The sequence below is a fragment of the Salvelinus fontinalis genome, unplaced genomic scaffold, assembly GCF_029448725.1.
Source record: "Salvelinus fontinalis isolate EN_2023a unplaced genomic scaffold, ASM2944872v1 scaffold_0514, whole genome shotgun sequence".
Lineage (NCBI taxonomy): Eukaryota > Metazoa > Chordata > Actinopteri > Salmoniformes > Salmonidae > Salvelinus > Salvelinus fontinalis.
In genome coordinates this window covers 1-12,631 of record NW_026600723.1, presented here as the reverse complement: position 1 = coordinate 12,631, position 12,631 = coordinate 1, and the positions used below count along the sequence as shown (strand labels likewise).

Below are 12,631 nucleotides of genomic sequence, written 5' to 3'. Positions count from 1 at the left end.
GCAAAGGAGACACAGTGTAACTGAACCAAAGAAAGAAAAATAGCAACAAGGGAAAAAGACATTCAGCAAAGGAAACACAGTGTAACTGAACCAAAGACAGTCAGCAAAGGAAACACAGTGTAACTGAACCAAAGACAGTCAGCAAAGGAGACACAGTGTAACTGAACCAAAGACAGTCAGCAAAGGAGACACAGTGTAACTGAACCAAAGACAGTCAGCAAAGGAAACACAGTGTAACTGAACCAAAGACAGTCAGCAAAGGAAACACAGTGTAACTGAACCAAAGACAGTCAGCAAAGGAAACACAGTGTAACTGAACCAAAGACAGTCAGCAAAGGAAACACAGTGTAACTGAACCAAAGACAGTCAGCAAAGGAAACACAGTGTAACTGAACCAAAGACAGTCAGCAAAGGAAACACAGTGTAACTGAACCAAAGACAGTCAGCAAAGGAAACACAGTGTAACTGAACCAAAGACAGTCAGCAAAGGAAACACAGTGTAACTGAACCAAAGACAGTCAGCAAAGGAAACACAGTGTAACTGAACCAAAGACAGTCAGCAAAGGAAACACAGTGTAACTGAACCAAAGACAGTCAGCAAAGGAAACACAGTGTAACTGAACCAAAGACAGTCAGCAAAGGAAACACAGTGTAACTGAACCAAAGACAGTCAGCAAAGGAAACACAGTGTAACTGAACCAAAGACAGTCAGCAAAGGAAACACAGTGTAACTGAACCAAAGACAGTCAGCAAAGGAAACACAGTGTAACTGAACCAAAGACAGTCAGCAAAGGAAACACAGTGTAACTGAACCAAAGACAGTCAGCAAAGGAAACACAGTGTAACTGAACCAAAGACAGTCAGCAAAGGAAACACAGTGTAACTGAACCAAAGACAGTCAGCAAAGGAAACACAGTGTAACTGAACCAAAGACAGTCAGCAAAGGAAACACAGTGTAACTGAACCAAAGACAGTCAGCAAAGGAAACACAGTGTAACTGAACCAAAGACAGTCAGCAAAGGAAACACAGTGTAACTGAACCAAAGACAGTCAGCAAAGGAGACACAGTGTAACTGAACCAAAGACAGTCAGCAAAGGAAACACAGTGTAACTGAACCAAAGACAGTCAGCAAAGGAAACACAGTGTAACTGAACCAAAGACAGTCAGCAAAGGAAACACAGTGTAACTGAACCAAAGACAGTCAGCAAAGGAAACACAGTGTAACTGAACCAAAGACAGTCAGCAAAGGAAACACAGTGTAACTGAACCAAAGACAGTCAGCAAAGGAAACACAGTGTAACTGAACCAAAGACAGTCAGCAAAGGAAACACAGTGTAACTGAACCAAAGACAGTCAGCAAAGGAAACACAGTGTAACTGAACCAAAGACAGTCAGCAAAGGAAACACAGTGTAACTGAACCAAAGACAGTCAGCAAAGGAAACACAGTGTAACTGAACCAAAGACAGTCAGCAAAGGAAACACAGTGTAACTGAACCAAAGACAGTCAGCAAAGGAAACACAGTGTAACTGAACCAAAGACAGTCAGCAAAGGAAACACAGTGTAACTGAACCAAAGACAGTCAGCAAAGGAAACACAGTGTAACTGAACCAAAGACAGTCAGCAAAGGAAACACAGTGTAACTGAACCAAAGACAGTCAGCAAAGGAAACACAGTGTAACTGAACCAAAGACAGTCAGCAAAGGAAACACAGTGTAACTGAACCAAAGACAGTCAGCAAAGGAAACACAGTGTAACTGAACCAAAGACAGTCAGCAAAGGAAACACAGTGTAACTGAACCAAAGACAGTCAGCAAAGGAAACACAGTGTAACTGAACCAAAGACAGTCAGCAAAGGAAACACAGTGTAACTGAACCAAAGACAGTCAGCAAAGGAAACACAGTGTAACTGAACCAAAGACAGTCAGCAAAGGAAACACAGTGTAACTGAACCAAAGACAGTCAGCAAAGGAGACACAGTGTAACTGAACCAAAGACAGTCAGCAAAGGAAACACAGTGTAACTGAACCAAAGACAGTCAGCAAAGGAAACACAGTGTAACTGAACCAAAGACAGTCAGCAAAGGAAACACAGTGTAACTGAACCAAAGACAGTCAGCAAAGGAAACACAGTGTAACTGAACCAAAGACAGTCAGCAAAGGAAACACAGTGTAACTGAACCAAAGACAGTCAGCAAAGGAAACACAGTGTAACTGAACCAAAGACAGTCAGCAAAGGAAACACAGTGTAACTGAACCAAAGACAGTCAGCAAAGGAAACACAGTGTAACTGAACCAAAGACAGTCAGCAAAGGAAAAATAGCAACAAGGGCGGCGTTGTCATAAGTCAAAAATCATCGCATTTTTTATTTTTTTTGCATCAATTTACAATTATTTTGTTCTCGTAATTCAAAATAATTTCCTTGCAATATTTTCTGGGGCTCTCAAAACTTCTGGGTTTATGTTTTGCTTTCAATATCATTATTTTGTTTGCAATACGAAGAATTTTGTTCTCAACGTAAGACGTTTTGCTTGATATTAATGTCACAAAGGTAACTCCATACATGTAGGGCAAAAGTAGAGATGTGCCCCCCTTTGTGGCCCCAGGACCAGTATTGGGAAACACTGTAAATTAACCTCTATAGTCTTCACCTTGTCTTACCCTGGTCGTGATACTGTAGTAAACTATAGTGAAACGTCTTGGGACGGTTTCCCAGACCCAGATTCAGCCTACTACAGAAAAAAACGTCCCCATTGAGCATGCTTTTAAGTCACGGAGTAGGTCTACTCTGGGTCCTGGAAACCCGCCAACTATGTCCTACACAGTCAGTTCTCCTGACTGTTAGGACGGGCTGTGTGCAGGGGGTTTCAATTAGGGAAGGAAACACAATCAAACACCCTGGCTGAGGTTCTCCTGTGGTGTAACACACACACAGACTCTAGACACACACACACACACACACACACACACACACACACACACAGACTCTAGGCACACACACACAGACTCTAGACACACACACACACACACACACACACACACACACACACACACACACACACACACACACACACACACACACAGAGAGACACACCCAAAAATGCATGCACGGCATGGCACGCACGCACACACTCCAGGAATCACTCCAGGAAACAGCCACTCCATCATGCTGGTTACGTCGTTGCGGGAGGTAGGAACTCTCAGTGGTGGGAACCCTCATTAGTGGTCTGAGGGAGTCAGGACAACAGATGCTGAGGGGACGCTGTGGCTTCTGCTCTTGAGTGACCTCTTCTCACCCCTGCTCTCTCTCCTTTCCTCTCCTCCCTCTCCTCTTATCACTCTCCTCACTTCTCCTGTCTTCCCTCTCCTTTCATATCCTCCCCTCCCATCTCCTATCCTCTCTTTACTCCTCCCTCTCCTCACACCCCACTTCTCCTCTCATCTCCTCCCTCTTCCCCATCTCCTCTGATCTCCTCTCCTACCTGTCTCTCCTCTTCCCCTCTCCCTCTCTCAGTCCTACTCTGCATTACAGATTAATCTCTGCCATTTCATGTGGAACCATTGTTAGCATGTCCCTTGTGTCATGCTGTCCAGCAGTGCTGATTTAAATGCTGCACCGACAAAGGTTGATTCAGAGCTCCTGCTGCTGTTAACCTGCTGTTAATATTTAATAGCAGAGTTAAACCATGAAACATTCATTACATCATAGTGTAGTAGGACCAGACAGAGACCACAGCCTCTCACCTAGCTGGCATGGCAGAATTATTTACATCTCTATGGACAGGATGGAGGCAGGGAAGAGAGGAGGAGAGGGAGAGACAGAGAAAGAAGGGGGAGTAGTGGAGATGATGATGATTCACAACATACAGAGAGCTCATTCTGCCTGCTGAGCTGTTTCTACCAACTGTTATTTTTAAACTCCTTTCAGGCCTCATTGATTGTCATAGAAACTCATTTCTGCATGCCACGTGTTCTTCTAATCACTAATGTTTGAGCATCATATTGAAGGTAACAGTCTGGAGTTGTAGGGGCTGTCCGGCGTGGTGAGAGATGATTTCATAACTCCCTTTCAACCTTCATCTGTTTGTAGAAACATATCAGAATATTTACCCTGAAAGGAAACGGAGGTACACTATTCCTTAGAGATCTCAATGCTGTGTGTGTGTGTGTGTGTGTGTGTGTGTGTGTGTGTGTGTGTGTGTGTGTGTGTGTGTGTGTGTGTGTGTGTGTGTGTGTGTGTGTGTGTGTGTGTGTGTGTGTGTGTGTGTGGGGGTGTGTGGGTGTGGGGGTGTGTGTGGGTGTGGGGGGGTGTGGGGGGGTGTGGGGGGGTGTGGGTGTGTGGGTGTGGGGGGGTGTGGGTGTGTGGGTGTGTGGGTGTGTGGGTGTGTGGGTGTGTGGGTGTGTGGGTGTGTGGGTGTGTGGGGGTGTGGGGGTGTGGGGGTGTGGGTGTGTGTGGGTGTGTGTGTGTGAGAGATGATGTGTACCAGAAGTCAGTAGAAGGACATCCAGTATGTGACTCAGGTCATCCTTCACTTACTACTCTTCTACTACAACAGGTGGTTCATCAGGACAGGGTTCAGAAAGGACTGGCTTCTTCTCATGTTTCATTCCTCATCTAGACCTGTTGTGTTGCGGTGGGAAACAGGCTCAGAGATCCGGTGTGTAGTGATCCTGTCACAGTAATGAGGATACAGCTGTATCAGCCCAGGTTGACTCTTCTGTTTACAAACATCTGTCAATATCAATACAGATGACTGGAGAGGAGTTCCTTGCTGACTGCAGGAGGCTATTTAGTGATCAGATTCATTGATTATGTTTCATTTCTGGTGTTATGAGATGGGATCTATTACTGCATGTGGACATGTTCTCAGTGTGTACAATACTCAGACTGAAGAATGAACTGCATCTGTGGTTTTTAGATGGTCTTAGTCCCCCCCTGGTGGTTATTGGTAGGTATCACAGATTGACATGGACAAACGCATTCTACATTTATTCTAAAGCAGTGTTCTGCCCTCATAGTATGTAACATATGTAACAGTATGTAACATATACAAAGCTTGACAGACAGTAGACAGCTAACAGTTACAGTAAGGAAGACCAGGAAGCAGGAGTTCAGTTTAGGTTTCTTTAGTGAATGATATGTAGTAAAACTACAAAACAGAAAGTAGACAATATTGTATCACATTGTTCTGCATGCGTTCACATCACACAAACACAAAGGCATACACCTAATGAATCCAGCAATCAATAGCATGACTCCATGCATTCCAAACCACAGTTAGGGCCTTGTCATGTGTGGATGTATCCTCCCTGGACATGCATCATAATGTTGTCATGGCAGCCTATATAACTCCAGGGCAGCCAGACAGAATGGTGGTGGACATGATGTACTAGAAGCACCTTTGAGCAGATCTCAACCCAATGGACATACAGCTGCACCGGAACAACCCAATGTATCACCAACACAGTTAGCCAGCCCAGCAAGAAGTCATGTTGGATTCAGGCAGCCATACGGGATTATCAATCAACCAAGGTTTAGGGTGTCAAACTAAATTCCTGGAGAGACATGTGTCTGCTGGTTTGTTATTTCCTTTGTGTCCAATTAAGACCTAGACAACCAGCTGAGGGGAGTTCCTAACTAATCAATTAGGACCTAGACAACCAGTTGAGGGGAGTTCCTTACTAATCAATTAGGACCTAGACAACCAGTTGAGGGGAGTTCCTAACTAATCAATTAGGACCTAGACAACCATTTGAGGGGAGTTCCTTACTAATCAATTAGAACCTAGACAACCAGCTCAGGGGAGTTCCTAACTAATCAATTAGGACCTAGACAACCAGTTGAGGGGAGTTCCTAACTAATCAATTAGGACCTAGACAACCAGTTGAGGGGAGTTCCTAACTAATCAATTCGGACCTAGACAACCAGCTGAGGGGAGTTCCTAACTAATCAATTAGGACCTAGACAACCAGTTGAGGGGAGTTCCTAACTAATTAATTAGGACCTAGACAACCAGTTGAGGGGCGTTCCTAACTGATCAATTAAGACCTAGACAACCAGTTGAGGGGAGTTCCTAACTAATCAATTAGGACCTAGACAACCAGTTGAGGGGAGTTCCTAACTAGTCAATTAGGACCTAGACAACCAACTGAGGGGAGTTCCTAACTAATCAATTAAGACCTAGACAACCAGTTGAGGGGCGTTCCTAACTGATCAATTAAGACCTAGACAACCAGCGGAGGGGAGTTCCTAACTAATCAATTAGGACCGAGACAACCAGTTGAGGGGAGTTCCTAACTAATCAATTAGGACCTAGACAACCAGTTGAGGGGAGTTCCTAACTAATCAATTGGGACCTAGACAACCAGCGGAGGGGAGTTCCTAACTAATCAATTAGGACCTAGACAACCAGTTGAGGGGAGTTCCTAACTAATCAGTTAGTACAGAGAGTATAGACAACATATCTGGATCAGTCATATAAAGGACAGTACATCCCCACAATATAATGTTAGTACAGAGTATAGACAACATATCTGGGTCAGTCATATAAAGGACAGTACATCCCCACAATATAATGTTAGTACAGAGAGTATAGACAACATATCTGGGTCAGTCATATAAAGGACAGTACATCCCCACAATATAATGTTAGTACAGAGAGTATAGACAACATATCTGGGTCAGTCATATAAAGGACAGGACATCCCCACAATATAATGTTAGTACAGAGTATAGACAACATATCTGGGTCAGTCATATAAAGGACAGGACATCCCCACAATATAATGTTAGTACAGAGTATAGACAACATATCTGGGTCAGTCATATAAAGGACAGGACATCCCCACAATATAATGTTAGTACAGAGTATAGACAACATATCTGGGTCAGTCATATAAAGGACAGGACATCCCCACAATATAATGTTAGTACAGAGAGTATAGACAACATATCTGGGTCAGTCATATAAAGGACAGGACATCCCCACAATATAATGTTAGTACAGAGAGTATAGACAACATATCTGGGTCAGTCATATAAAGGACAGGACATCCCCACAATATAATGTTAGTACAGAGTATAGACAACATATCTGGGTCAGTCATATAAAGGACAGTACATACATAGTCTATATGACATATCAATGACCCCTGAATATCCTCCAACTAAAGAGAAGACTTCAACCTGCATCCCACAGTCTTATGAAGCAGACACAGAGCACTCAACACATCATGATCTATGGGGCGTTTCTATTCACACGTTGATCAAACAGGATTAGCAGACACAGAGCACTCAGCACATCATGATCTATGGAGCGTTTCTATTCACACACGTTGATCAAACAGGATTAGCAGACACAGAGCACTCAGCACATCATGATCTATGGAGCGTTTCTATTCACACGTTGATCAAACAGGATTAGCAGACACAGAGCACTCAGCACATCATGATATATGGAGCGTTTCTATTCACACGTTGATCAAACAGGATTAGCAGACAGATGTGGTGCAGACACCAGCCACTAGAGGGAGGTACAGCACTGGTGTGTGATTATAGAACTACATCAACTAGACCACAACATCACACACTGAACTTCCTCAGGAAACATCTAATTGAAACAGTCATAATTTCTAACTTGCAATAAATCTTCCAACCAATACAAATTATTTTATTACGAGCTTGTAACTGTCTCAATAGTATATATAAAACATCTCTAAATGAAATGATCAAATTACAATTACACAAGAGGTGAAAGTTATTATGAACAAAGAGCTAAATACAAATGTATTTGTTAAAAAGTATGATGCAACAATGAATCTAAACTTGTCTGCTCTTTGTGTGACTGACCACTTCACTACTCAAGTGTTCTTATGACGCCTGGGAATCTATTTCAGCTCCTGTATCAGAAGGCCTTTATCTGTTCCATAAGTTTCAAACAGCAGGTAGATCTTCTCTCCCTCAGTGAAGACTAAGTCAGCGTACGTGTCGATGTGATCCCTGGACTCACCGTTGTAGAAGGAGACCCACTTTTCATCCACAGACCATCCCTCTGCAGCCGCCACCAGTCTTCTCCAGGTCAGACTGACTGAGTTTCGGCCTGCTGACTGGACTACTGGACGCCCAGGCCCAGACCCTGTCCCAATCTCTGTCACAGTGATGTCACTGAACTGACTCTCTCCTGCCCTGTCCTCTGCTCTGTGTCTAATCTGGTACTGTGTATCTCTCTCCAGACCTGATATCACACAGACTTCTCCACTATCTCTGGTCTCCATGTGCTCCACTTCTCCTCATAAGGAAAGAACAGGTCAGTTCTGACAGGTCTGTACTCTACTCTCAACATGTCAGTGTGTCCAGTCTTTGACGGGGGTAAGATCAGAGTCACACTGCTCTGCTGTGTGTCCGTTACCTGAACAGGGTCAGGTTTTGACACAGGCTCACAGTCAGAGTTCACTAACTTGCCTCGCTGGTAGAGACGGATGGAGGCTCCAGGAATGGAATCATCTGGAATGGAGTTTATGTTGGTGTTTTTCAACTCCAGAAAAGCTCTAGTTCTAGTCTTTGTGACTCTCTCATTGTTCTCCTCAGACTTGAACTGAGTGTGCTGAGTGTGCTGGTAGGGGTGGTCAGGTCTGGTCTGTGTGTCTGTCTGTAGGGAGACAACATACTGCTCCAGCACAGTGGCAAAGACTTTCTTCTGTTAGTCGATCATGACTCATACTTCTGGGAGGTTGACCTCCTCCACAACCTCTCAGCAGAGACGACAACCAAACGCTGCAAGGCTCAGTTTGCCCGCTATGACCAGACAGCTAATGGACCCCAATTCCTCTGCTTTGAGTTCCGGGCCTTTGCTGCTGAATGGGAATGTGAGCCTGTCACCTCATCGCCACAACACCTAAAAGCTAATGGAAAGGTAGAGTTGGAAGTCGAAATCGTGAAGAACCTCTGCAGAAAAGCTGTGAGAGGCGAAGAATGCCTGGAAAGCGGTCCTGTAGTGGAGCAATGCCCCAACAGAAGGCATAATAAGCAGCCCGGCCCAGCGCCTCATGGCACAGCGCTTAAAAGCAGCTCTGGCAGTAGCCAACACTCTCCTGGAGCCCTGTGTGGTGACAGACGTGCTGAAGAAGCTTCATCACAGAAGACAGGTGTCTAAGTGCATCTACAACAAATCAGCAAAGGACCTACTTGAGCTCAGGGTGGGTGAAACGGTGCAGATAAGGCCATTACCAGGGGACCGGACGGGCCTCTGGAGACTCAGATCCTGTAAGATGTAAGATGAAGGGCATACTCCTAAGGGCATACTCCTAAGTAAGATGAAGGGCATACTCCTATACAGGAGATAAGGGGTTCTGTGTGCAGAATGTTGCACACAGAGTCATGCTGACTGCAGGAATGTCCACCAGAGCTGTTTAATGTTCATTTCTCTATTGACAGTATATTCAACCGGCCTCACAACCACAGACCACGTGTAACCACGCCAATGCAGGACCTTCTTCACCTGCAGGATCCTCTTAGACCAGCCATCCAGGTAGATGATGAAACTGAGGAGTATTTCTGTCTGCAATAAAGCCCTTTTGTGGGTGAAAACTAATTCAGATTGGCTATGCCCTCCCAGGCCCACCCATGTCTGTGCCCCTGCCCAGTGATGTGAAATCCATAGATTAGGGCCTAATGATTTCATTTCAATTGACTGATTTTGTCATATGAACTGTAACTCAGTAAAATCGTTTACATTTTTGCATGTTGCATTTATATTTTTGTTGGTTAAGGCTACCTACCAACAAAGATACATGGAAATCTAACTCACCAAATCGCTCATATTAAAGAAGCAAAAATTTTCAGGACAAATATGCAAAACAGGAACCCGTTGTTCCCTTCTCACTGAGACAGTAAGATGAAGGGCATACTCCTATACAGGAGATAAGGGGTTAAATGAGCGCGCCTAAAGATTGGTAACGATGAACAATAATACAAGGCTGTAAATGTCTCATGAGCTTAGTTCAACTGTCTAACATCATAACCCAAATTATAGCTTCATTGTTTAAACTGTATAGCTTCAACGTATGTTTAAAATATCATGTTGATCTCATGGACAGTCAGTTATAACATCCATGGGTCCAAGGACATCTAATGAATAAACTGAACAGATTGAATATAACAATATATGCCATTTATTTTCACTTCAGTGTCATTTAGTTTCAAAAGTGTGAATGTACAGTTCAGGTTCTATAATTACAATGGTGTGTGAATCAACAAGCCTTTCTTATTACAGATACCATTGGTTACAAAGACATGTGCTCGTGGAACATAACCTATTATCATAGAAAACGTCACAAAATAACTTGTAGTACAAAATAACGAACATACAAATATGAATAAAATACTGACATATTACATATATGGGAAGTAAGTATTAATTTAAGATTAGCCCTAAAATGCAATCTTTGTCCCAAATACCACCCCATTTCCTACATAGTGCACTACTTTTGACCAGAGTCCTGTGAGCCCTGGTGAAAAGTATTGCACTACAGAGGGTATAGGTTGTCATTTGGGATGCAATACCAGTGTCTGAGCCCTGCTCTAAGACTGCTTCCTGGCTTGGTGTCGTGGGAGGAACTTCATGGTGTGAGGCTCCCCCTCCTCCTCCACGGGCTGCTGTGATAGGTTGTTTGTCTGTGGGAGGCAGTCTAGGGTCAGGCCCTCATGAGGACACACAGAGTACCGTGACAACAGCGTAACCAGGATGGATTTCATCATCACCATGGCGATGTGCTTGCCAACGCAGGATCGAGGACCGGACCCGAAAGGCTGGAAGAAACGATTAGGTATCTGAGAGTGCAAGAGAGAGAGAGAGCAACAGAGAGAAATAAATTAATTAATACATTCGTCAAATTCTTTACACCTCAGGGTGCAGATGAATTTCTCCCTGTGATAGTCTTGATTATTCTCTTACATTTTTCTCAAAGTTGTCCAGACTGAACTCATTGGGCTTGAGGAAGAACTCTGATCTGTGCATGCGGCCCATGTTCAGAATGATGTTTGTCCCCTTCGGCACCCGGTAGCCACTGATGACATCATCAGACAGTGCCCGGCGCATGGTAAAGTCCACCACGGGATGGAGCCTTAAGGACTCATTGATGAAGCTCTCCAGGACCCTTAGGTTCTGCAGGTCAGAGTTGTGGAGCTCCCTATCACCTACATTGAGAGAGGAGGGAGATGGTCTTCAAACTGCCACATATTCAATATAGCTACATGAACCCCTAAAATATCAAATGAGAGGGTTTAGTTCAATTGGAAAGTACTGTAGTTGTCTGGGTTTGATGGGTCCTGACCTATAACTAGTAAAAAGAGAAAAGCTGCAGCAGGAGGTTCCTTACCTATAACAGTGTATATCTCTTCTAGAAGCTGTAGCTCTATGTTAACAGATTGTGAAGGTCTGACGTATTATACATTTGAGTCATTTAACAGACACTCTTATCCAGAACGACTTATAGGAGCAATTAGGATTAAGTACCTCGCTCAAAGACACAAAGACAGAATTTAACAGTGTTTATCTCTTCTAAAAGCTGTAGGTCTATGTTAACAGATTGTGAAGTGGGGACTCACCTATAGCAGTGTCTATCTCTTCTAGGAGCTGTAGTTCTACGTCAGGGTTCTGCTTGAGCAGCAGCAGCATGAAGAACAGACTGATGGACAGAGTGTCTGGAGCTGCTATCACCATCTCCAATACACACTGCCTCACATTCTCAGCTGACAGCTCCCCGTGGCTCTGAAACACACAATCACACGCCAGATTAGTTGACTCACTTTGGCTACTCAGGCTATGTTATTGTTCTACATGCTTTAACATAAGAAAGTGGAAACAGCTGGCAGAATAGATGATAATATTGTGCAGAGGACATGGGCTGGGGTCAGCCCCAGTGTTAGGATCAATTCTATTTCAATTCAGTCAATTCAGGAAGTTAACTGAAATTCTAAAGTTCCTTAAATGGATATTGACTTAATTGAAATGAAATTGACCCCACCCCTGGTTAAGCCTGGGTTTGGGCCTTGCCTAATGCCTAGATCTTTGTCTCAGTGGGCTAAGGCAGTCTTTAAGTTGTGCAGACGACCTGTGCTTGGGTTAGTGTTGGAGATAGGGTAACGGCAAGGTCAGGGACTGACCTGTGCAAAGATGAGGTCTGCAGTGAAGTTGATGTGGTCCAGTTTGTCAGCTTCCTGTAGACCTCTTCTCTTCTGGTCGACCAGACTCTCTATAGCATCCTGCAGCTCCTGACTACAACCCAACAACAGAGTTATACATTAACACTAATACTTTAAACTTTAATGTAATGCTGTATATATTTAAATAAAACATTATTTGGTAGAATTTTATATGTATATTGTGTATTTGTCATGTGTGAAATGTGCTGTTAAGTGTTCATTGTTGTAACGAAGATGCTGGGAGTGGAGAAGCAGGTGCAGATGGTGAGTAATAAAACAATGAAAATGAAGCAATACAAAACACGAGTAGGGTCTTGACATGAAACACATAATCAATACTGCCTGGGGAATGAACCTAAGGGAGTGACAGATATAAGGGAGGAATCAGTGAAAGCATGGAGTCCAGGTCTCATAATGAGGCGACGTGGA

At 43.8% G+C, this 12,631-nt stretch overlaps 1 protein-coding gene across 1 annotated transcript; it reads right to left on the bottom strand.

Moving 5' to 3' along the window:
- Window positions 1-10,175: 10,175 nt before the first annotated feature.
- Window positions 10,176-12,275, bottom strand: LOC129846381 (aromatase-like; the record flags this gene model as incomplete). The annotated part of the gene is made up of 4 exons (XM_055914313.1): window positions 10,176-10,828; window positions 10,953-11,194; window positions 11,606-11,768; window positions 12,164-12,275. Coding segments are annotated over 4 exons (766 nt in total), but the record flags the coding sequence as incomplete, so codon positions are not given.
- Window positions 12,276-12,631: the final 356 nt, after the last annotated feature.